At 43.4% G+C, this 27,070-nt stretch overlaps 1 protein-coding gene across 1 annotated transcript in view; it reads left to right on the top strand.

Moving 5' to 3' along the window:
- POU6F2 (POU class 6 homeobox 2) overlaps positions 1 to 27,070 on the top strand; it is a gene marked incomplete at both ends in the record, with an annotated part of 485,745 nt that overhangs the window by 455,601 nt on the left and 3,074 nt on the right. The window contains 3 exons of the mRNA XM_080918430.1: positions 7,132 to 7,338; positions 18,962 to 19,130; positions 26,215 to 26,383. Coding sequence (XP_080774556.1) covers positions 7,132 to 7,338; positions 18,962 to 19,130; positions 26,215 to 26,383 — 545 coding nt within the window. The remainder of the gene's footprint in view (positions 1 to 7,131; positions 7,339 to 18,961; positions 19,131 to 26,214; positions 26,384 to 27,070) is intronic.

The raw sequence follows: 27,070 nt of genomic DNA, 5'->3' as shown, positions 1-27,070 counted from the left end.
GAGCATGAAGTACACACACACACACACACACACACACACTGCTTATGCCACAAGGGGGCTCTAGCACCAACTTTGAAATGGCTCTGAACCCCATAAGAACAACATCAACCAACCAGACCACTCAGAGATCCCAGGGACTAAACCACCAATCAAAGAGCACACATGGAGGAACCCATGGCTCCAGCTGCTTATGTAGCAGAAGATGTCCTTATCAGGTATCAGCGGGAGAAGACACCCTTGGTCCTGGGAAGGCTTGATACCCCAATGTAGGGAAATGCTAGGGTGAAGAGGCAGGAGAAAGTGGTTGGGTGGGTGGGGGAGCACACTCTTAGAGGCAGGGGAAGGGGGGATGAGATGGAGGATTCCAGAGGGGAAACTGGGAAAGGGGATAACATTTGAAATATATATAAAGAAAATATCCAATTAAAAAAGTGAAAAAATGGTTCTGACTATTCAATTAAGCCTAGAGAAATGCACATCCCGGCCCCTCCAGCAGTGGATGGGTATCTCCTGACAATGACATGGAATAAGGACACTCTATCCACTCCCTCCACCCGCCATACCCTTTTTATCTTGTGTCCTCTCATTTCAAAATCTGTAAAAGCTAGAGTGTCTACATTTAAAAACGAAAAGTTCAATCAAAGGCTTTAACCTGGAGGTAAGGAGAAAACTCGATGTCATTTGGAACTTGAAGAGACTACACAGAATTTCAGAGTTCTTTATGTCTAATGTCACCAAGTTCTTAATCAGGAACTGTCTAACAACTTTGCAGAGGCCTCCTCTGTGTATTCAGCATGGAGTCTGGTCTTTCCTAGAAAACACATCTTAATCATACCTACACATAAACCCCCACCTTAAAATTCTAAGACAGGAAACTTTTCGGTATACTTTGTGGCACACTCCTGGTTTCCACTTTTAATAGTGAACTACTTTAATGGTGATATCATGACATCAAAAAGGATTCGAAGGCTCCATGTGGTGGCTCACATCTGTAATTCCAACACTTAAGAACTGAGGCAGAAGGATTGAAATTTCCCACCCAATCTAGGATATGTACATATTGTCTCAAAATAAAAGTGTCTAAAGTGGCTTGCAGCCTCTGGAAAATGCTCAGGAGCTGCCACACAAGAGTATAAGCAAAAGTGATTTCTGAAGGAACATTGTAAGCACTGAGCTGCTAGGCAAAGCCATGCTGAGTGCCTTACATCCTTTATCTTAGGACATTGTACAGGGATTGTTCCCATTTTACACAGGAGAGGACTGAGACTATGAGAGGCCAATTCGCTCACTAGCTCTTAGCCAGTGAGGAATTTGCCTCCTCCACATATGCCTTAAAGTCACTAAGAGAATCCCTTTCAATGTCTCTAAGACATTTAGGGAAGACGATTATCTATGCTGTTTGGCTGTATCTATAGCATTTGCTTTTATTCACACCATTCTCAGCATAATGTTGCAGAAAATGCTAGTTTTCAGACCCCGATGCCCCAATGCTATGCCTTATTGTCTGTGAGTCTCTGGGTTCCTCAATTTGTGGCCAAACCTTTTAATATGCAGTGGGGTTTTAATTCTGATAGCTAAAGGCACCAAGTGGGAGGGCATTGTTATAGGAATGTACCTACAAGGTCCACAATTGAAGTATTAGAAAGAACACATTCAAGTAGAATCTTCCAGCTTCTCACTAAAGTGCATGTCTTTTAAGTTGGTTTAAGATACTTGGCCTGACATCCTAGCCCATGGCAGTACCTCCTCTGGCCATACTGCGATGACAGACATTTTGAATCAGTCACAGATTTCTTGGTCACAGGAACTTTTAGCACTCCAGGAAGCCAGTGTGCAGCCCAGACAAAGGGTCTTGTTGACTGTTCATGGTGTGACCATTCACTGTTCAAGGTGTCTGCCAATGGTCTCTCCCTTCCCTTTCCTTGCTCCCTCCCTGCCTTTACCATTATCTGACTCAGACTCTGATTTTTCCCTCTCGGTGTCCACACTTCTCTTTTTCACCATTTTGGACATTGCCAAAAGCTTGGGGGAGCCTCCTGAGAATTGTATCCTGAAAATAAATTTTGGTTGCAAAATAGTGGAATTTCCTTTTCCCTTTAGAATTAATATCCTAATCAGAGATGCAATAATATCTCCAAGGAGCTTGGCTTTCAACCTAGAGTGAGCACATCATATAGAAAAAGAAGGCTCGCTGCTTGGGCTAGGAGAGGATCCCTGTGCTCAGACCAGAGTGGGGAAGAGCGATCAGCTGCCTCCATCGGCGGTCTCCCCTCACAAGCATCTTAGTTCCTTGTCCAAGTGGGAACAAAGCAATGCTGCTATTCACAAAAGCTATTCGGCCAAACACTGCTGAGGTGACACAAATATTTGGAAAGGAGGTGTCTCTGCTAATGCACTGTCAGACCTGAGGAAATCACTAAGAGCAACATTGACAGGCTGCCCTTTTTTTTTTTTTTTTTTTTTTTTTTAAGCTATGGCAACAAAATTACTTGTCAATATGACACCTGCCATCACGTTCCTTTGGCAGACTTTAACTGCATATCAGAGACTATAACAACATGTGGCCCATCAGGTGACTTCTCTGTGACACCAGCCAAAGACTGCAGCCGATGTCATCTGCGCGTTGACAGTGAATGTATTCGTTTGTTCGTTTTCTTCATTCAGACCTAACACGTCCCTGTAAATCCCTGTAAGGCTGATGTGCGGGAGGATATTCTATGAATGGCTACACGATCTTTTACTGCCACATTTGCCACCGTCACAAAATAGTCTTCATGATGGCATTGTTTGCATTGCTTGTTTTTGAGTGAATGATGGTCCCGGTTGGCTGTAAACCACTAAATTTACTACGAAAATAGGGATCCTTTAAGTTACGTGTGCCAATGAACACTATTCATATGAATGGTTCTTGTTTAGTTGCTCTTATATATGAACTTTATTCCTCAATTGTGGTTAATGCTCTTAACTCATTCCAAGGAAGGTGTGAGGCAGACAGGAAGAGCAACAGCCAAGTAAATCCCCTGTTAGAGAAACAGCAAGTCTTTCAAGCCACAAATTATCATTACAATGCCTGTACTGCCCCATTCTTGTTAACGCATTCATCAGAGAAGAGTCCTTACAGGTAACGAGTCAGGGCAATGACACAGACAGTCATGGCGAACGATGGGTGCCTGGGCTATTTGCTGTGGGATTGATGGAGCAATAACTTCACTCAAAAATTTCTAACGTTGCAAGCCAGACGTGAAGTAGGCTGTGCTTTGTGCTCTGAAGTGGAAGCCAATGAATCAAGCATGCTCTGTGCTGAGGATTCTTTGAGGCATTTTGCTTCATACTTGGGTGACTTCAGTAGCATCCTAGCAACTGAACTGGTCTGTAGTCTTTCAGCACTTGAGAACCTTTGACCCTAATTGTCATATTCACACCTGAAATGGCTCCCTATCAGCCCTCCTCCCCACTTCCTAACGAAACCTGTTCACCTTCGAGCATGATGGCACACTCAGTACCAGTACTCCAGAGGCTAAGGCAGGATGATCAGGCTTGAGGTAAGCCTCAACATCAAACTAAATATCAAGTACAAGGCCAGCCTGGACAACTGTCTCAGAACTGCCCCATCCTCCCCATATTACCATAAGTCTTTGTCTGCATGAAGTCTAACCCTTCCAGACTGATACGTCTCAACCTTCTCTTACCTCTATACTGATCAACTCACCTTCCCCATGCCTCTTACCTTACTAAAAGCTTCTAGTAGGTTTTTTCCTAATCCTAAACTTCACAGCCCTGCATTTCTGTAGTCTTCCTGAACCAACCCCACCTTTGTCTGAAATCATTCATTCCCAGTGTTCTTGAACACATACCACATAGAAATAAATGTTTTCCATCACCAAGCCCTTGCTTATTTACTTAGTACTCATTTCTTCCTTTGACTGATGGAATCCTTGCACTTGATAACATCAACCCAACCCTGTCCTGCCTGCATCTATTCAGCATCCTCTGTAGCCCATAATCCAGTGCTAATAGAAGGCTCCATGGGTATTCGGTTGCTCTGCCAGAGTCCTTTATAATTGAAGGGAGTATGAGTTAGTTTCAAATATTGGATGGGGTAAGTGGGAGTCAGATCCTGACTGCCATGTTTATGTAGCCAAGTAGCCCTTCCATCAGGACTTCTCAGCACATTCTTTGCTTATGTAACCCATGTATTCAAATTCCCTAAGAAGCTAATTTTAAAAGTATTTTTTTCTGTCTTCATCTCTAAACCAAAGATTCTCTATAGTCCTCCCAGACTCAGTTTTAATTTCCTTCTTGAGTTGAAATCCTCCTACCATCAAATTAAATTCACAAGGCCTTTAATTTGAAAGGCAACTGGACAGCTATTAAGAGCATGGGAAGTCTCGGATGTGTGTGCCTCTGCTCCTATTATCACCTTATGCTGCTTCTGTGAACTCAACATATTTGGAGGTGTTCTTATCACATGTGTGAAAATGCTAAGAGAACTCAAAGTCAGAGCGAGCATAATAATTCAACAGATAACTTTTAGATAATCTAGCGTGTGATCATCTCCACCATTCAACAAGTTTGAGCAAATTAAAACCATGGTATTCCGATATCTGAGTCTATTACAAAGTCCCTGACATGTACCAACAAGTATTTGGCTTGTGGATATGGTGATGCCAATGTCTCTGTAAGGAAGACAATAACAACCAAGACATACATAACTTCACCAAAGACTTTCTGACTTTACATACATCCCTCAACTCACAACCAAACTCTATTAAACATCCTTCCACTGGGCCATTTCAGATTCCTCTGGCTCTGACACTACTGTTGTCTTATCTGCTCGTGATGCTCAGACCTAAAAAGAGAGGAGAGGTGGGGAAGACACAGTGACAAGCATTTTAGTTGCAGTTCAGTGTTGAAGAGTGGGGCTGCTCCTAGGGGAGAGGCTGGTGAGCCAATTGCATTTGCCTTTCAGTTTCTTCCTTCACCCAGAAAGTGCATCTCATTAGCACAGAGTCAGCACATACCCATGTCAATCTTCTCGGGGCTAGATGCCTCTCTTTTCATCACTGTGTGTTCTATAGCTGTCATGTCCCATGCCTTACTCTGAGGCATTCTCTCAGGCTACGTACTCCCACAAGCTCCTAAACGCACTGACATTCTGCCAAAAATAGAATCCATAGCCCTCCAGTTAAATGCATCCAACTTCTGCAGCCAATCAGATGGAGTAGGAAGGCAAAGGCCTAAGACACTTCAGGCAGCCAGAGTGGGAAGGTCTTACTGCCAAGTTTTCACTGTGCATGGGCAGGCCATCTCTATCCAGTATAGTCAAGGACAGAAGGCTAATCCTATGTCTCTCTTACAATGCCTGTGGGGGTCACAGGGACTGGCTTTTAGGCTAATGTAGGACCACTTGTCAATAAAATACTTATGCATTATGATCTATTGATGTGGACTCCTCCTGACCTTACTTACACTGATGGGACATGTTCATTACTGTTGCTGTGAGACAGACACTGCATGCTTGTTCAGGATACCTGACAGCTCCTTCAGGGATGGCTGACCATTTCCACCATAATTGCCTGACCTTCATCAGCATCCACTGACAAATGCAACTGATACCTGATAGTTGTACAGCTTCTCCATTTTTGCTACCCCACAAGACTGCTGTGTTGGAAACAATGACAGATGGGGGATGGGGCTGTCTAATGCCATCTTCCCAAGAACTATAGTCCAGTGGTTCTCCTATTGTCCTGCTTACATCCTGAACCCCAGAACCCTAAAACCATTCACTAAACAAGAAATTAATGGCTGAGAAACAATGTTCAAAGTCCTGTGTGAGTACCATTTGTGAACAAGTTTACAGAGAACTTATCATCCAGTGGAAAAATTGCAGACAGAATGTGAAGCATTGCCCAAGAGCTGGAGTCCTTTAATATCCAATATTCTGTGTACTCCAGGTAGTGGGACTCAGGAGTCAAATGAAAAAGCAAGATTCGGGGACACCAATTCCATCTCTGTTGTTTACTTCTTCACCCTTGTGTCTGGGAAGACATGACTACTCCCCAGTTCGGTTCAGAGTGGTCTTGTAAGAAGACAGAATGAAACAGAATGTCACATGACAGTGAAGTCATGGACCAGGTCACCATGGCTCAAAACTAGGGAACAGCCATTGGTGACAACTTGTAGTTCAAGGCTTAGTATACTAAGCAGAACTGGTCCCATACCCATTCCTTACGACACACCTTGAGGTTTTATGTTTAGAAACAGCTTATAGTTGGAGGTTTTGCAAATTACACTTATCCCTAGGAGTGTATAAGTAAAGTCTCCATTTCAGTCCAGTATAGATACTCTGGACTCACAGGAAGCATATATATATAAAACGACTTAGCCCACACGCACAGAGGGTGAAGCTCCTACCAACTAGGTCCCAGTTTAACACATTTCATTTAAGCTGTACATCTCATTTTTCTGATTTCAATCGTCAATAGTCACATCACCTCTAAAGAATTTAACCATTAATTTACTAGCCTTTGAGAGGCTGAAGTACCTTGACAAATGTGGTTGTTTGGTGGCCTGGCTGGGAATGATATCGTAACTTCCCGTCTCTGGAGTCTAGTCTCTCAATCACATGCATGGCAGGATACTTGTTTGAGGCTGTAGGCCCACAGAGTACAGAGGTCAAGAAGCTGATCTTGATCTTGGCATTGAGTAGGATGGCAGGACAGGGCAGAGCAAAGGGATGGAGGATATAAGGGGCAGACTGTGGAAGAGGAGTCCCCAGGATTCAGGGCATCTGGAACCCCAGTGCGAGGAAGATGCAGTGCCCCAAGTACACAAAGGCCCTAAGTACTAAGAAATCTATTTCTCCTGCTTCTGAGAGAAAGGCAAAAACTGCATGTTTACCTCCTTATCAGTAGCTGGTTTTATTTTTAAGTAAGGTTAATTTCCCCTTCCCTTGGGGAAGCAGTGCATGCATAACTTTCTCTTCTTTGAATGCTCATGCCCTAGTATTTGCTTCATGCTGGCCCGCTTGTAGATAGCATTCTTCACAGCAAGGACACAACGAAGTCTTTGTCCTGTGCAAGCAGACCCTGAATTCAGCTGGCTCCTCACATTCTGGCCTATCTCTTGCAGATTATTGGGACCATTCCACTGATGCCTAACCCAGGGCCATCGAGTCAAGCAGCAAGTGGCACTCAGGGCCTTCAAGTACAGCCTATCACACCCCAGCTCCTAACCAATGCCCAGGGCCAAATCATTGCCACAGTCATCGGAAACCAGATCTTGCCTGTGATCAATACCCAGGGTATCACCCTGTCCCCCATCAAGCCAGGCCAGCAGGTAAGGGTCCCACACCAAGGTGCCCAATATATTTCTCCTTTCCTTCTTTCTCTTCTTTGCTCTCAGTATGAAGTAAATTTCACATTACAAAAAGATTTATCATTGTCACTGAACCTAATGTATTAATAATTACAAGATGACACATAGATTTATTTCCCATTCTTAGCAAATATAAATAATAACATAAATATCCCCCTAATCTAAAACCAGAAATATATTAAATTATAACAGACATTGTGACCAAAAGTCACTTAAAACGTGTCCTTCATATATACCCAATATACTCAACTTTCTGTTTTTTAACAGAGCCAAAAGGAAGCCAAGACTATGTTTTAACAATAAATGAAAATGTTATTAAACACAAAGCAAGCTGAAGCCACGATAACAGGTGTCTATAAATGAAGAAGTGAAAGGCAGTTCTACTCCTTAATTTTACTAAAACTCTGGTGGCAGCTTACGTTGTCGTTCAATACCAACTGAGCTTTGCCCTGTGTGTTTATGCTAGAATTTGAGCATATAGCATTTTAAACTTTCTAAAGAAAGATGTAGTCCTTGATCTTTATGGAGGTTGTCATTGGTTTGTTCCTTGAATTAGCATTTTTGATAGTCTAGAGCAAGATTCGTCTAAATGGTAGTTAAGAAATAGATGTATACTTTCTAACCCAGGGCCTTATGGTGTTATATGGGACACCAACTTATATACACAGAGCCCTTTCTCCAACAAAACAGAAAAAGGCCTAAACACAGCAGGGAAGAGTGGGGTGTGTGGCAGCTGAGCAGGTAGAAGAATTAACAACACTCTGGGAAGTAGAAAACGTAAGCGCAAATATAGAGCAAAGGGGAGGACGGCGGCGGCATGTTGAAGACAGCATGTTGAGGACCAGGGGACAGTTCCTGTGGCAGAAGCCTAGGACACGCAGGGGACAGTTGTGGGTGGGGTGTAGACTCAAACTGGAAAGGCTAAGTTTTAAAATCTCTTTTGTGATTTTAAAGATGTCACAGGCCAACTTCCTGCTCAGGTTTTCTCATTTGCAAAATATGAAATAGGACGGGGATATCAGCACCTACCTCAAAGAACCTGTGTGAGGGACAGAGTGATCAGACCTGTGTCTGGGAAACAGCAAGCTATGATTCAGTCACAACACCATTGCCACTTCAGCCACCAATGGCAGTGAAGGTGCCACCCTGAGGACCATGGGAGGTGGGTGTTACACAGAAAGAGGTTATATGCTCGATTTTCTTCCCCTAAGAAAATAAGTCTGAAGGGACGTTGAAAGTTGGATTGAAATTATGACATCCCTACTGTAAACAAACTACTTAGGGGGCAATAGTGAAAGCCAAACAAGAATTACCGAGCAGCTACTGAACAGCAGCTGACAATAGGAGTCTAGAGGTGTTTTTGCTACTAGAGATAGGAAAAAGGAGCAAGATCCAGGATCTGCCTGGTAAATGCCAGTTCTTAAAAAGAACAGGAGAGGAAGGGGAAGAAGAGGTGATGGCTAAGCAGGGGAGGAACCTGGAGTAAGGCTACCCAGCACAGGAGTGATGATCTAACGGTAGGGTCCAGACAGACATCAAATGCTGCAGAGAAGACATCAGGTAGAAGACATTTTGAGGTATGGGTCAGTTCTGTTTTAAGCAATTTGGAAAGAGTCACCTGCTTAACCAGACTGAGTCAGTAAGTCAAACCAGAACAGGGCTAAGACCCAGTTTTAAGGTTGGGGGTACAATGATAAAAGGAATGTGGCAGAACGGAATGTGAAGGCCAGCAGCCAATATGCAGCTGGGGATGAAGCTTTATATGTTTTCGAGAGACTATAGGATGTCAAGCAGCTGACAAAAGAAAAATGCGAAGAGATGAGAATAAGGCACCAACATGCCATTTGCTACAGCAGCACAGAAAAATCCCTCCAGAGACAACAGCATCACCTGTGCCTTCCCACCTCAGAGGCACTCAGAGGCCAGCACAGAAACCTGTAGCTGGTCTAGCTTGTGGGTTCATTTTGCCCACCCTTAATCCCACGCCAGTATCTACTTCTAGCACTATATAGGAGAGGAAGAAAGATAGAAGAGAGGGAGAGAGATAAGAGAAGGGTGTATATGTGGAGGAACCCTTGTATCTAATTTCTTTCCTTTTGTTTCTTCTTCAACCATCCACCGCTACTAACAAACTACAACCAACCTCAGTTGACCAACAACTGCTAAACCCACCTCTCCGAAACCTACCATTGATATACCCTTGAAAAATTCTGAGAATTCCAAACACCACACAATCCCAGAAACTATCTGCAGCTGGCAAACCATGCCTCTGCTAGAGCACGAGGAAAATCGTAGTCAGTCCGAAACAGACCCATGTCCTCACACATGGGATTAGAATGAAATCACTTTCTTATATTTGTGGGTTTTTTTTTTTTAATTCCAGAATTGTCACTACAGAAACCCACTTGCTTGCTCAATTAATATTAAAAATGTTTACTGGAAATATTTTTTTGGCCATCAACCGTATGTCAGGCAGTATACCTGGAAGCTTGCTGTGTGAGTGGGTAAGGCAGGCACCGTGAACTCTTCTTTCCTGGAGTTTATGACCTAGCAAAGACGCTCCACGGTCTTCAAAGACTTGTTCAGATATGACACTTATCTCCATGGCAGATGTCATGAGAAAAAACAAAACTGAAAAGATTATGACACCAGTGGGCACAAAGGGCCTGGTGCCTGGAAACCAGGGCCTGTGTCTCTGCACTAGAAGTTTAATCTTGGCCAGTGGAGCCATTGTTCCCAGCTAGAGCCTAGGCTGGGAAGAAGTTCCCGAGAGACCCACCTTTAAGTTAGAGACTTCCGTGCCCATAGTCACCTTTTGTCATTTACAGGGAGCCACTTGATTGTCTGATTTTCCACCTTCAAAAGAGGCTAGCTTCTCTGTCTTTCTATGTAGCCCTGGCTAGCATGGAACTTGCTGTGTAGACCAGACCTCCTTGAACACATGCAGATGCAGCTTCCTCTGCTGGGGTAACATGTGCACCCCTACACCCAGCCCCTTTGGCTTTTTCAACCCTACTTCTGTTTATTTGAGCCTATTCATAATTATCTCTAGGAAGAAAAAAAGGAATGAGGCCTGCCTGCCTTCTCTGAAAACAAATAAAAAGCTAAGTCAGCAAAGCCAAGTCATAAATTGTCAGGAAAGTGAATTGGCTAGAAGTCATTATCACTTGATGTAAAGTTGCTCTCACCTTGGATTTCATAGGTGAATAGAGGTAAAGGGCCTAATTAAGGAATGCCACCACTTTTCAACTGTGCCCACACTAGTCGTCAGCAATATTTCCATAGTCTCTCTCACACATCCACAAACACTTCTGGAGCTTTTCCATACCATACTTATCTCTCCTAGAATCAAACTTTACTACTACTGAGTAGACAGGTGGGACTCCACTGTTATGACCTGGCAAATTCCTGTCAGTCAAAACTAGCATCCCAAATAGAGGAAATGATGCCCTTTGTGGGAAAATATGTGCCTGCATCTGTTACATACAAAATTGTGACTGAAAAGAATGTGGGGAAGGTCAACCTTCCCCCAAGTCATAGCAGGCATCAAGCCGCTTATCCTGCTCTAGAAAAAGCTGGGGGAACCAGGATGAACTAGCTCCCAAATGTCAGGGGAGTGGTAGAGATAGCGGAGTTTGTCTCTGCATTAGGTGTAATTGAAACACGTTGGAGCATGAAGTTAAGGCTCAGGATTGGGAAAATCATCAATAGATAATCAGGCTTGGGTACTAAGAGCAACAACTACAATTGTAAGCATCAACACTCCCAATCAGACACAGCAAGCCTTACACCAGAGGTATGGCAACAGTGGGCTTTGATTTTTCTTTAAATAGTACCCTTTGCATTGAAGAACTATAATATGTGCACGTCCTAAAACTAAAGGATTTCTATCATTCAGTAAAGAAGCTTCTCAATTTATTCTTCTGAGTGATCTATGGCAAATGCTGGATCTCAAAAGAGCATGATTCTGATAGTAAGCTATGTTGTAGATTGCAGGACAGTCCCTAACCCCTACACAAAAGGAAATCCATGTCAAGAAAAAATAAAACTCTCAGATCAGATGATCTGGAATGGGTCCCTTGAATTTTTAAATAGCATTAACCACATGTTAAGCTTTTTGGTGGTCTAACCCTGACTAAAAGGGACCTGAATACAATCCAAAAAGGGAGTATCTAACACTGTTTGACTGGGAAGAGCCTACCAACTTGCTGTCTGAAACACAAACTTTTAAAAAAGTATACCAGTATCCAATAATCCTAAATAAAGTTCTATAGAACCTACCAGTCCAGACCCGGCTTGATGAGCGGGGCAAAAACATAAAGAACGAGAAGGGAAAGAGCTGGATAAAATGCTTTACATATAAAAACTAAAGGATTTAGTGGAGTTTGAAAGTGGACTTTTGTTTCCTGCCCCAGATTTTTTGGCTGCCCCCAACTTTAAAGACTCGTTTGGGTGAGAGACCAGTTCCCAACCACAGGTTTGTCCTGTGGCTGAGTTCATGATTCCTTCATAAGCCATCACTTTCTCCAAGTGTGTGTGTTTTGCCTTTGACTAAACCCTAGTAAACATTAAGGGGAATTTTTATCTCATAAGGAAAGTGTGAAAAGCAAATGTTTCAACCTAGAGAGTCAAACACCAACTTTTAAAAATTATTATGATACTGAGAGATTGTCTTCCAAGTAAAGACTTTGGGGTTTTTCTTCTGAACATTCAGTGCTACAAGAAAGCTACTAGGAAGCAGCTTAGACAACTCAGTTCTCCTAAAATGCCAATTCTTTTTTTCAAATAAATACAAAAGAAAACTCACGTTTATTGGAAATACTTTCCCCCCTTTTCGGTTATTGTTTTTATTAACTTACACAATTACTCACGCCTTCTGTTTTGATGAACACACATGCCACAGAATTTTATGATAACGTGGCTGGCTGTGAAATCTTCAATATCACATTCATCTGAAGGCCATTCTTGACCAATAAGGCTAATTCTGACATTTTATCCACCTTGTAGAATTTCAGGACAGCCAACCTAAGCCTTGCTGCTCTTCTGCTTGCTCTTCTTGGGAGTAGTGTAAGCACTACCATAAAGCTTCAAAATGAAGGGCAAAACCTTTTAAACATTGTAGTCAAAGTCTGCCCGTGTTCCAGCTAGATACCAGCAAAGAACAGCCTTTGCTCATGAGGAGGAGTCCTTCCTTGGCTTGTACATTTTTTTATCATGTCTGTGGGCTCCGAGTTGCTGGTCTTCACTATAAGACTATGAAAATCTGCAGCTTGGTGGCTATCCCAAGGCAGATAGATTAAAAAGTGCCCATCGGTTTGACAGTGTTCTCCGTACAGCATGCACCCTGAAATACCTTAGCCCAAGTCCCCCGAGCAACAGCATCCTGCGGGAACTGGGCCATCAGCCCTTCTCTGTGATTTGTGCTTCTGTTGCTCCCCCATCTCAGCTTTCTTTCCTCAAACTACTGATCATCACAAGTTGACACCCGAAAGACGGGGGCCGGCTCAAACTCAGCCTCATCCAGGTAAATCCAGCCCCAGCCTAGGAAAGATAAGTCAGTGTGTTCAAAGCTGCTGAATTCTATTTCACCATCTGAGGCACTGGGCACTCCAGAGCCATCCCTGAAGACACCCAGCCCAGGCTCACTGTGGCTTTCCGGTGTATTCTAGTATTTGTCAAGATGTTCCACATTAGCATCTCACAGAGAGCCTGGGAAGACTTCACCCCAGTGCTGCCTCCTCTATATCAGCTTTTTCTTTCCATGATCTCTCACTGCAGCATCTCAGCTGTACAGAACTTTTCCACTCTGCACTTCAAATCTAACTCACACTCCCCTGTGTGTCCCTGCTGATCTCGGGCTGCAGTCCCTCCCTTTTGGGATGCTCTCCTGCCTGCAACTGGAATGCTCCACTAAATCCTCTTGTTCTAACTCCTCACTTCCTCACACCCTCGAAATGCCTGGCACAGGCAACAGAGGCAAGATGCTTTCCTCCCCACCTGTCTCTCACCCTCAGAAATGCGACCTTGGCTTTGCCACTCTATTACCTGTGGATGGCCAGACATTCTCCATTGGCCTTCACAGATCTGGAGATTGTTCTTCCCACATGAACTTCCCTGCATAAATTTCACTGTTTCTATGCAATCCTTTCCCGGCTTGAAGAGCACACTCAGGTTTCTTTCATTTTTCCAAGACACTTGCCACCCATACTTTTTTTATACGATCATGAAATTAATAAAAGATGTTTTATTCCAGAATCTAAAATACCATTAAAGACCACACAGGCAAGATACAAGGAACCAGTCACGTGAGAAAAAAGATCATACACACACACACACACACACACACACACACACACACACACATCTCTAAGATACTGCTATTTTAGTCTTTGTTGAATATATGAAAGACCCTGGCATTGCCAATGAGTGAAGCCGTCCCATGAAGCCAGCTTGTGTGAGGAGGTAGCATAGGGTCAGCCAGGTCAGTCTGTGTCCTGTCTCCCTCTTGACCATCTCATGTGTGAGAGATGTGGGAGCTCCTGTGGCTAACAAGGACTGTCCCCGACTTTACTCATGTGTCCCATTCACTCAGCCTATCTGCACCCGGCTCACAACACCAAAAGCTATGTGAAGGCTCAAACTCAAATGCAGGTAAACCACAGCTCCTTTAAGAAGCTTCATACAAGTACAGTGAGCAGAGTTTTACTACGTAAAAGAACAACACCAAGTAAAGTGACTTGGGAGTACTCCAGACACCAGAATTAATTCTGTCAAACAGAGGACAGTCTGTCCCATCTCTAACATGTCCTCGGGTCATACCAGTTACCCAACAGTGTCATGTTACTCATAAAAATATCAAGTTTTAAAGACAGGTGGGCCTGTAGAGAACTAAATATCTAAACTAAAAAAAGTTTAAACTCCTTATTAGGACAGAAGTGGAAGTGGATGTGTCTGAGTGGCTGGATCTACTCTAGGGACTGGAAGCTCTGTCAGGCTCGCCTCGTTGGTTCTCACACTGCCAACCATGGCTCTGGGTTTTTGACTTGCCAACTTTTGGCCCTGCAGTGAAGGAGGAGCAGTGCCCACGGCCGGGACCCACGGCGGCTGTGCTCTTGTTTTGTTCAGCAGTCACCTTCTCCTCAGGAATCTGCTGCCTCATCTCTAAAACACCATCAAGATCCAACAAAGAAGGCTATCGTTAGGTGTGCACTTAGAGTTATTTACAGCCTCCCCTCCCCTTTCCTAAACTACCCCAGTTCCTGTGGCCAGTTATGCTTTGGACATTTTTTTTGCCAACATTTAAGACAAAGCATGGTTTTGGTCAGTTAAGGTCAGTACCTTCAAAAGCAACATAATCAAATCAAATTACATATTTTCCTAATACTGCTTTTTAAAAGTACATTAAATTTTACAATGGAACCACAGAGTTCTTTCACAAAAATAGCTTAAATCTCTTAAATCGTCTTCTTCTTCTTCTCCTCCTCCTCCTCCTCGTCCTTCTTCTTTTCTTCCTTGTTTCTTCTTCTTCTACTACTACTATACTACTACTTTTTCTTCTTCTTTGTAAATATAGTTCTAAGCATACTTTTAAAAGATAATATGCCAAAATCATTACATCTCAAGCATCCAAGACGCAATGCCATGTTCATTTGAAGCATCGCTGTCTGCTGGGTAGAAAATGGGTCTTACTTGGGCTCTGAGGGAATACCATGAACAAAAGCAACTTGAGGAGGAAAATGTTTATTTCATCTTATAGTTACAGTCCATCATCCAGGGAACTCAGGGCAGGAACTCAAGGCATAAACCAAAGCAGAGGCCATGGAGAAATACTGGTTACTGGTTTGCTCCGTATGGCTTTCTCGGCCTACTGTCTTATAGCACCCAAGACCACCAACAACCCAGAGGTGGCACCGCACACAGTGAACTGGGTCCTTTTACCATTCATCACAAAATAATACAATGAACCAAGCCTTGTCCACAGAGCAATCTGGTAGGAGCATTTTCTCAATTGCAGTCCCTCTTTCCAGCTGACTCTAACTCATGTCACATTGACATAAACTAACTGCACAAAGGTAGATACTATGGTGACATCCATGTCCTCTTTTTCTGGGAGATGCTGATTACTTTACACATCACACAGCTCCCTCTGAGCTCACAGCTCTTTTAGAATTAGCATCCAAAAATCCACACTGGCAACTGGAATAAGAAAAGAAAGAGAGAGGGGGAGGTACCATTACAATCTATTCAATTGTTTATAAGTTTGAAGCCCCTAAGAATTCTTATGCACTTTTGTTTAACTGTCTAGCAGAACTCAGGAAAGAAACTAAAATCTCAATACCCTTGACAAATGTTCTCTTTGGAGGAAAAATATTTAAAATTTTTACAAATCTTAGATTACTCTTTCTCTCTTTAACTACACATGTGGAGCAAGTTCTTTTCAAATGTTGGTTTGTTTTCCTCTTGAATTTCTTCTTCTGCATCAAATTATCCACAAACCCCAGCTTGACTTCATGATTCCTAAGTGACATTTCAGTGTGCCCATGTTCTTTTTAACTGTGTCATGTCTACAGAAGAAATGTTTCAACTGATTATATAGTCCTGTCCAGCTTCGAGACACTTTATCACAGTCAACGCCAATAACTTATTAGTGAAGATATTAAGGAGCTAGAAAACTTCCTTATGAATGGTACCTCAAGCCTGTAAATATGTTTACCCTGCACTGGTCACTGGAAAGACAACTCAATAGGTTAGAGGCAAAGATTGATGTGAAATATCTGTCACAATTTATGAAGTAAATTAAAATGGATTTAATCTTTACTAGGCAGCCAGCCCTACAACATAAAATTTTCAGGATTTAATTGTTGATTATGTGCTCATCAAATTGGCTAATTACCTTAGGCAGTTGTTTGGGGCCTACCAATTTGGGTTCCTCTTGTCAGTTATGACCATCCTTGACTCACAACCTTTATTTAGAATATCTAACTAACAAGGATGTCCAGTTAAATTGTAACTATAAGAAATTCCTTTGTGGGGCAAGTAGACATCTAGATTCTGGTGTTCAGTGGTCAAATGGGCCAGTCATGTACTTTCCATAGCCACAGAGGCATGTGTGCTATTCAGGGATAGCGCCTGGGTATGGATAGTGTAATTGACCACGGCAGAGGGAAAGAGCACAGTGGGAAACAGCCTTAAGTTCATTTCTAGGGTCACCTGTTACTAGAACTGCTAGAAAGACATTGGGGTGTTTAAGAAGCTGATAAGCTAAGATGCTATAGTGATGACAAAGGAGCAACCGGAATTCTTATGCATTCCTGGAGTCAGTGTGAAATGGACATCGACTTTGGAATGTCTTAGGAAGAATTTATAGAACGATCAGTGCTGGAAATATATAGCTCTACTCACAGAAACTCACTTTCATTTTTAAAAAACTAGACTCACAGACTTGAACACAAATGTTTATAAAAGAATTATTGATCATATTCCCAAACTAGAAACACCCAAATATCTACCAACAAAAAAATGGATAAACAGTATAATGTATGTATTGTGAAAGGGAAAACGTGTCACTGGAGTGAACTACTACTTTTCTATCAAAGAGAATGAACTACTACTAGAGTATACAACAGACTAGATGAATCTCTAAACCGTCTGCCAAGCAAAGGATGGTGGATACAAAAGAGTGTGTCACATAATTCCATCTCTATCGTTATACCAAATGAATCCATCATGAGAGAAAGCAGAGCAGTGGTTGTCAAGGCAGAGAATTGAGGGTAGACATTGTTTGCCAGAGGAAACTTTATAAAACGATAGAGCTTCCTGTCTTGATTTTAATGGTGATTTCAGGGTGTATCCACTTGAAAGACTTCTCAGACTGTGTTTGAAATGGGTGTGTTTCACTACTTGAGAACTGTATCTTCAAAACTGTTAACTGGAGAATGTGCACACAGAAAAGGCAGACGTAGAGGGGAGCTGACGAGCCGGAGGCTCTTAGATAAGGCTGCCAGAGGCTGTCTTGCTGGACAGCTCCCACCAAAGTTCATTGCCCAGGCTGATTTGGTTCCCAGACTGCCCCACTTTTATAAAAGCCTTGTCATGCCTTTTAGTGTGAACCAAATATTGCTTACAGTTAACTGGGGTGGCTACTGCCAAGCTACCCTTCCATTTACTTAGGGCCCTGAACATCTTTTTAGAAGGGAAACCCAGGTTGCCTAGTAGAACTTTTCTCCTCTCTCTTCCCTCAACCTCTCAGAACCAATTACCTTGAGAGACCTTAAAGGAGTAATAAGTAAACAGACACAAGACACAAAGTTCAAAAACTTTAAAAAAGTAAATGAGTTTCTCTTTGTGTCCTGTAATCATTGGCTTAAGTCCAGGACCAGTCTTCACATGTCCAGAGACCAGCTCTTTCATACCAGGAGGATGAATGGTCATCACATCCCAACTCCTCCCTGCCCTGGCTTCCCTCTACAGAGGCAACAGTAGTGTGAGAATTCAGTTAAAGAGACCATGAACATACCCTTAATCCAGGAGCCAACATAGCATAAGAGAGCAGCTAAGGGGCTAGAGAGATGGTTCTGTAGTGAAGACTTTGTGTTGCTCTCTGAGAAAGACTGGCACTTGGATCCCAGGACTTAGGTCAACTCATTCACAAATGCCTGTGACTTCAGCTCCAAGTGCTGTGACACTTGTAATCATTGGCTTAAGTCCAGGACTTCACACCTGCATGCACACATTCACAAACACTTGCACAGAAACACACATAAACACACAGAGAGACAAGAGAGAATAAATAAATAAATTAATTAATTAATTAATAAATAAATAAATAATAGAAAGTCTTTTTTTTTTTAAAGGACTATGGTGGCACACACCTTTAATCCCAGTAATTTCGATGCACAGGTAGGCAGATCCCTGAGCCCTGAGTTTAAGACCAGCCTTTTCTACAGAGCAAGTTCCGGTATAGCCCATGCTACACAGAGAAACTCTCTCTCGACACCTCCCTATAAAAGTAGCAAGTGAGACTTTATATATTATGGAATAGTCTTTCCTTGCTCTGATTACTGGATTTCTAGAGGATGTCAGAAAGCATGTTGTCAGTTTTACATAAGGCACCCAAGACTGGAAGCAGGAGAGAAAAACTGCCAGCCATAACTGGAACCTCCCCTAAACTCAGTTCTTTGAGCGATGGGCACAGGCCCAACTTTAAGTTTGAGCTTTGCATTTGAATTGTGTTGTTTCTTTGTACACCAGCCTGAGAAGCCTCCCTGGTGTGTGGGAATTGTGTAAACAGGCAGAAAAAAGTTCAGTCACACACTACGGCTGAGAAATGTAAAAAATTGAGTATTCTGGCAAGCCAAGAAGGGAATTAATAATATATTTAGAATTTCTAATAAAATGCCTGTCAAGCAAGCAAGCAACATATTATATACACAAAAATAAATCCTGCTTGGGTATAGTGCTCTTCCCAGGAAATAGACACTGTATTCGTGAAAATAAAATGAATCAGCCCCAGACGAAATGTTCGCTCCCTAGAATTTCCCACAATGTTCCATTCACTGTGTACTTTTTTACATCCCCTGTGTAGCTCCACCAATCTTCTCAGACATCAGTGGGTCAAGCAGGCACCCAAGGCAACCTTCTGCACTTGGCTCATGGCCAAGCATCCACCTCTCAAAGTCCGGTGCGACAGGCTTCCTCCTCCTCCTCTTCATCCTCCTCTTCTTCAGCTTTGAGCGTGGGCCAGTTAGTCAGCAGTAAGTATTCTTTCTGGCTCCATTTAATCATGGTGACATTTTTATTGCCTGTTGCGAGTTCTCTCTCTCTCTCTCTCTCTCTCTCTCTCTCTCTCTCTCTCTCTCTCTCTCTCTCTCTCCTCTCTGTCTGTCTGTCTGTCTCCCTACTTCCCTCCTTCCTCCCTCTCTCCCTCATTTCCTAGGGCTACTAGACCAATATTGGAACGATGTCTGTGCTCCAGGTCATTTGACTCCTTAGAGACGTTGACCTCACTGCACACCCCTGAATTAGTGAAAGCTGGGAGCAGCCTCCATTTCAGGGGATTCTGGTATGCCGAGTCAGAACTGCAGCTTCCAAAGTTAGAAACTGATCAGCTTGCAGGGCATGGGCAAACAGCTCTGAGCTGAAATAACCAACAACAGGCACTCAGCTAGAGGGTCAAGCTGCTTTCCTCTGTGTTTAAAGTCCCCTGCCATTCTGTCGGTAGGTGTCAGAGGAAATAAAGGAGAGCATGCCTGTGGGCGGGTGTGCAAGTGAACAATGAGCCACCTTCAATGACACAGGCAGGCTGCTGTGTGGGCTGGAATCAGACAGAAATCTCCAAACAACCATTCACAAAATAAAGCAAGCCTGAAGACTGCCTCCCTAATAAACTGGATATGGTGGTCTGTATATGGTTTGCTGAGTTAGGAAACCAGCACATCTTTCACAAGCAAACAGATGCATGGGACAACGGCCTGATTAAATACCATTTGCTCACTTCCATATAACCTTTACTAAATTTTCATAAGAAATCAGAAAACATATAAACATATATGCAGGAATCAAGTGTCCAACAATCATGGGTTTAAAAAACCCAGACACTGCATTGGCACCTGTGCCATAAGGTGAGAATGTCTGTCGGTGAAGAACAGAGAAAGACTTGTTAAAGACAGAGTGTAAGGATCTTCACACAGAACAGGCAGATCTGGTAATACAGGGCAATGTCCTCCAAAGGAAAATAAAACTTGCATACTCAACAACATACACAAGGCAGACTAGAAAGATGCTCTGAGTGCAGAGGGAAATGGAATGAGATGCTAGGGGAGGCTATTACAATGCCCAGGTCCTTCCGGGTACTAACCAGGACACTCATGGTCTCAAATGTGGCTCAACACTGCACAGCAGGAACACATATGGAGTTCACCCTTTAATCTGTCTAGACATACAACTCTGTGTGTTTGGCTATAAACCTTTGTCCCAGATAAATAAATTCATAGATAAGATTAATCTTATTATATCTTTGTCTTTTTAATAAAGAAATGCCTCATATTGTTGTTGTAGGAAAACATTAGAATTCTACCTGAATTTAATTTATTAATTAACTTAATTTAATTTATTGGTGTGTGTGTGTGTGTGTGTGTGTGTGTGTGTGTGTGTGTGTGTGTGTGTGAGAAGAACCAAGGTTGATGTCCAGGATCTTCCTTGATAGATCTTCTACCTTACTAGTGGGATACCTCAGTCAAGGCCAGAACTCAAAGCTATGGCTAGTCTCAGAAGCCAGTCTCTGCCTATCTTTGCATTCTAAGGCAGAACTTTAGGCAGCACACCATTCCCACCTGGTATTTCCATGGTTTCTAAGGATCCTAATGCCTAAGCAGGAGCTCACACCTACAGAGTCACCTCCCTAGCTCTAAGCTGAACTTTTAGGAAAAAAAATCTAAAAGAAAAATCACTGAATAACTTTTAAAACTTCTAGCTTGGTTTGAAATGTACAGTGTACGGATTTTAAGTAGGTATATTTGAGGTTTTAACTGCTGGGAAGGGGCTGCTGTTTTCATTACTGTTCTTCATATAGTGGTCAAAAACAAAAACAAAAAACCCACAACTCCTGACTTGTAAGCTAGACCCTTAGCAAAAGATTGCTAGTCACCGCCTCAAAACTAAAGCTGAACCATACAGATGAGGACAGCTAGTTGCATAGAGAAATCTTAGATAGACCAGTGACATTGCCATAATGCAAGGGTCTCTTCCATTCCACATTTTCATTCTCCAATGGTTTCTCCCTTTTTAGAACCCACTGTGTGCCATGAAAAGAGCTGATAGTTGTTTCTGTTTCACTTAGATTTTCATTCATGCTTTTGACAGCTTCTTTGAAAGATACATTTCATGCCTATGGTGATTCCATAAACAGAGATCATAACCGGATGTTGATATGCGATGTGTTCAGCTGTTTAACAGAACGCTACACAAATATCAAGGCTAACAGCAAGATGGAACTAAGAGAGAAAGAAAGAAGAGAGAGAGAGAGAAAGAAAGAGAGACAGAGTCAAAGAAACAAAGAAATAAAGGAGGGAGGGAGGGAGAAAGGGAGGGAGGGAGGGAGGAAAGGAGGGAGGAAGAAATCACAGCAACATGTGTCCTGGAATATACTGAGTCCCAGTTCCACACAGGCCCAGATACTATGCACACAGTAGGTTTGTTCTCCTATAGTTTGCGTTCCATTTCCATAAGAATATCTGCTTTTTCAAGTCCTTGCATTCCGTTTTGATGTGGGAACTGTCATCACACTTTTGAATCCCTGTAAATTTCCAACTCCAATATTTCCTAAACCTTCAATGATTCCCTCTGCAGAACCAGGGCCACTTTTAAGATGACCCCTGTCCATCACTGCTATTCCTCCCTGACTTCTGTGTACAGGGCTGACTTAATTTTAGACAACTTCTAAAAAAGGTACCACTACCTCCTCCCACCAGAGAACCTCTACCCTAGGTTTCTGGCTAAAGTTGCTGGATCCATTTTTGAGGTGGCCCTGAAGATTCCTCTTGAGATTCTAATCAAGCCAACCCCAGATCATCTTCAAAACTAACTCTAACTTCCCCTAAGAGTGAGAGAATGGGAACGGAGTTGATCTGTCTCCCTGTGGGTGTAGCACACTGACATGGGCTGGGGGCTGAAGTAACACCCCAGGAAAGCCTCCACTCACCACGGGCACACCTTTACCTCCTCCTCAAGTAGAATAGCACATATCCCTTAACAAAAGAAACTATTGCAACAGTAAAACAACCTGACAGTCTGAGACAAACAGGAAAACAGCAGCATGGTCATCTGATAAACTAAGGAATGCCTAAAAACCTAAAGCACCCTGCCAATGTCTGAGACCAGTTCCACAAACATATAATCAAGCCACAGCTAACAAATATCCAACAATGGCTTCTCTTTGGATGAAAAGACTTCTGTGGGGCAACCATGCAATGTACTCTGCTATCCACCTTTTATGAGTAAGAAAAAAGAAAAAGAAAGAAAACTTCTTTTCTTGTTTTTATGTAAAACCAGAAACAAGTTCACTGGAGCCTCATGAAAAACCCTGAACTCCCTCCTCCCAACACTTCCGTGGACAACTGGCACTCACGCCAACACTTCTCAGCACATAGAATTTCAGAATCCTACCTGTTCTCTTTAACTCTGATTGCTGTTAGTAATATAGCAAAAAAAAAGGGGGGGTGGGAGAAGGAAAGAAAAGAGAAAAATTGAAAGAGAACCGCACAGTCACACATGCAGGTTGAGTTCCAAGGGTTGGGAATTAGCAAAGAGTTATCATCTCAAGAGGAGGTAGAAGAAAAAAAAAAAAAAAAACGATGAAAGGATGAGTTTATGTAAAATTGCTGACTGCATGCTTAACTCTCCCCAACACTGCAGGTTTTGTGTGTGTGTGTGTGTGTGTGTGTGTGTCTGTATGTGTGTGTGTATGTGTGTGTGTGTGTGTTGCATGTATGTATGTGTATATGTGGTGCATTGTGTATGTAGTGCATGTGTGTGTGTATTTGGTGCATCGTGTGTGTGTGTGTGTGTGTGTGTGTGTGTGTGTGTGTGTGTGTGTAGTGCATGTGTGTGTGTGTATGTGTGTATGTGTATGATGGTGTAAAAACCAGTCCTTCCTATGCTAATTAACCTGACTGATTTTGGTTAATCTAGAGATGGGAACAGTAAAAGCAAGAGGGCTATTTTCCACAGAGATATCTAGTTTGACAGTCGGAAAACGTTCCCCTAATCACAGACCACACAGGACTTCCTGTCCCACCGAGTCACAGCTTTGTCCCACTCCTATGCAGTGCAGAAGGGGTGAGAAAAGAAAGAGGTGGGGCCTGTCTGCCTCGTCAGTCCTCTATAGATGAGCACCAAGTTTTCCTGTACCTTGAAGCCTGCTGGATGAGGCCATTTGGGTTCAGAAAAACAGTGGCACAGCGGTGATGCCACACCCAGATGCAGGAGCAGGCAGATCCCCTGCCTCACAACACCATGCTGACTGGAAGAAGTGCCCTTGGCCCTTGGCCCTACCAAGTAACACAAACCTTCCAGATTCAGAAAAGCACTGTTCTAAAACCTATGTTTGTACAAAGAGAGTCTCTGCCTTTTTTTATTTTTTATTTTTCCCTGTTTTGAGCTTTGAGCATTGAGAAGTTTTGAGTACCCAGGGTTTCTTGCGAGTCTACCAAATATTTCACCATCTCTGAGAGAGACTTGGCCAATCTTGCCTTTCACACTACCATTCTATATCAGCAGGTACAGAATGTGCCCCTTCTCTTCTAAATCAGGATCCCCGGGCTACTAAATTTTTGCCTCTCTCCTCTTGCAAGTGGACTTTTAAAACCTTTACTTAATCCTAATACTTGTTCCTTCCACACGAAGGACTTGCGTTGTTATTGTCCTTAGGGAGATATGCTGTAAATCTGTCCTGCACTGTGGCCCCTGTGCTACCCAGCATTTCCTGCTTAAGCCCCAGAACCAAACCAAGCAGCAAGACCGGCAAGTCTGAAGTCAGGCTCACAGCTCATTCTGGGCAGGCGGCAAAAGTGAGCAGAGCTGGAGAAAAGGAGCCGAGAGGCGGTGGGAATTGGTTCCATGTGACCTGGACAAACTACTGCACACGTGGACTCTGTGCACCCGAAAGAACACAGAAATCTTTCTTTTCCTTTAAGTTCCTTTTTCTACTGCTGTCAAGTAATTAATATTTGCGTGCGCCTTCTGTGCTGCTCGTTTGCAGATCTGACTTCTGTAACCATTCAATGGGGGAATAAGGGCTAGATACTGCCGTGTGTGCGGATGTGATCTCCCAGAATTCTTTGCGAACCTGAAAGCCACTCCATACTACTGTGCTGCTGGGATTTCAAAGTCAGAGGACAGTCTCCACCACAAAATACCCAGACACATCTTGCAGTAACTGAGTGTCAGGTTTCTAGCACGAAGTTTGGGGAGGGGTCCTGGAAAAGCGGGACTTTAATTCGTCTTATCTAAATCAACCTTATAAACCACCTTCCAAGTCCTTTCTATACATATAAATCCTCAATCTGCTATCCTGAAATGTTCACCCCTTCCACCGCCCAATCACAGGTTCGAGCCTTTCTTTGTTCAGTCAGAATGGAGGGTTCGGTGAGATCTCCTGAGTGCATGGTCTGTTCCTCCTTGGGGGCAGCCCTTCTTGAGGAAGAGGGATTAACATCAAAATACAACCAGCACCAGGGCAACCTACAACATATACATAAAAGACCTGTAAGATTTTTAAAACAAGCCTCCAAAAATGCCATTGAGTTTATTTTGGGCAGCCATGTCCTGTTGAGCATGGGACCTGCCCTGAAGAGTCAATCAGACTTCGTCACTGGTTTCCTGTAGGTTTTTTGCGCGTTAACTATAAGAACATGCCTCCCAGACTCTTCTGAGAAACCAGGAGACACTTTAAAATACTTACAAATTAACTGCAGTGGCCAAACCCCTCTAATCTGTGATGAACTGAGGACCAGTACTATGGAAACTCTAAGGTCTTCTTCAACAGTCTTGCTGAGTTGCCCGGCTTTGGCCTTGGAGCCCAGGGATCCAGTCTACCCTCTTGCTTCTGTACCATACCTACATACCATTGTACCTGACCAAGGCTTTCTTTTTAATGTGAAGATAAATGTAATATACATACATATATTAGCCCTTTAATTGACAGTATATTTTCCATTGCCTGGTGGGATTACTCCCCTGTGTTGAGAGAGGTTATACACAGTGCTCTAGGCCCCGCCCCAACAGACACATAGAAACACTCTCCTTACTTGAAAGCACTTTAAAAATGGTCACTCAGGGTACAAATGTTCCCTTTGGTAACATCCAGCAAGTATATAGCCCTAAGCCCAGAGAAGTGTCATAGTCTACCGTGGTCCTGGGACAAGAGCAGAAATTCACTGAAACTGATGGGTTGCTGCGCAGGATGAGGAAGAGCAACTCTCAGCTGAGTGGGAAGGCTGAGGTGCCGAACAATAGAGAGAAAGCCTACAGCAGCAGTGGCTTCCCGGCAGGCAGCACTGAACTGCACTGAAATCTCCCACCAGGCCTAGCCCATGCTGGCCCCCGGCCTGGTGAACACTTTCATTTTTCCAGGGATCAGTAGCCAGGGGGGAGAAAGTTTCATTCTCCAGCTGTTGTGTCATTTCCCTTGATAAGTCCTAAATTGACCGAGTTATCCGGCACCAAAGGAGCCTTCCTGTGGTAGGCAGTTTTGATTACGTGCCCTTTCAGGGGACAAAGGCGGCTGTGTCAGTAAACCGCTATGGGGAAAAAAAGACAATATTATTCTCGCAGCTTCATGACCGTGCTCTTCCGAGGAGTAATGTGAACGTAAGAAATGAGGGGAGATTACCATCTATTACCCTGGCCACATGGAGATCAGGTGAAGGGAAAACCCGGAGTGCTGTTTGCTCCGTAGCCAGTTGTAAGCATGGAGCATTCCAATTAAGACATTTCAAAGAAAAAGACCTTCTTGTGTTTGACTCGGCACCGATTAGGAACGGGCTTACCAGCAGATGGGTCTGAATCCCTCTACCAAGAGCCTCCCCTTGCTGGCTACTATTATTAAGCCCTAAAGAATTGTGCCCTTGCTTTGGGAAGGGGCAGGGTAAACAGGAGTGGCTTACCTGGGATAGAAGTGTCTTGAAGGATGGATTGTGCAGGAAGAAGGTGTATTGAAGGATGAGAGACAAAGAAGGTATCGTGATGGTTTCCCCGCCACTCTGTGGCTGCTCTGTGACACAAATCCTGTGTGTTGACATGTTGATCCTATTTTAAAAAAAAAAAAAAACGTCTCCACAGATCCTCAAACGGCAGCGGGTGAGGTGGACGGGGTTAATCTGGAGGAGATCCGAGAATTTGCCAAAGCTTTTAAAATCCGACGCCTGTCCCTTGGCCTGACACAGACTCAGGTGGGACAAGCCCTCAGTGCCACAGAGGGCCCCGCATACAGCCAGTCGGCCATCTGCAGGTAACGGGCACCGCATGCTATGTCACCTGTCCTGGCCAGCCCGGGCCTTGTTTGTCCTTGCCGTACAACTTGTCTTCTTTGGGTGGGAGAACTGGACAAACGGATTGTGGAAATAAGAACTGGGGTAGTTGTATGTTGGGACCGGTGACATTGATATAAAGTGGGGTGCCAATGCAGTGTGGGGTCCTGACTCTCCTAACTCCTATCAACTCTAAGAACTTCCAAGGCTGACGGGTTAAAATATGCTGCCCTGACCAGGGGTCTTCCTTCTCCCTGCCCCTGCCAGACAAGAATACCAACTGTCAACGCATGGGCACCCCAAAGTGAAAGCAAAGCTAGCCCACCACACTGTTAATTACTTTAAAGTCTCTATGAAATGCACATTACAATAAATATTCCTTATCCTGCGGAAGGAATTTTTATAGCCTGTTTTCCCATGCACATCTTTATAAGCAGGGAAACAGGCAGGTAAAAGAAAGGAAGGAAAAATGGAAGGAAGAACACCTTTTAAATGTTAGTAAATCTGCCTAACTGTACCCCCCCCCCCCTCCACACACACACTGAATAAATAAATTCCTGAATCCAGCCTTGGCTGTGTTTGAGTTGATCCGGGTTAAGTCTTAGGAGCAGCCCCATGTGTGCACGTGTGCATGTGTGCTGCACTAATCCTATGTGTATGCATGAGCT

This window comes from Micromys minutus (genome assembly GCF_963924665.1).
Source record: "Micromys minutus genome assembly, chromosome: 6".
Lineage (NCBI taxonomy): Eukaryota > Metazoa > Chordata > Mammalia > Rodentia > Muridae > Micromys > Micromys minutus.
Note: the sequence above shows the minus strand (reverse complement) of the source record. Positions and strands in the feature narration are given on the sequence as shown.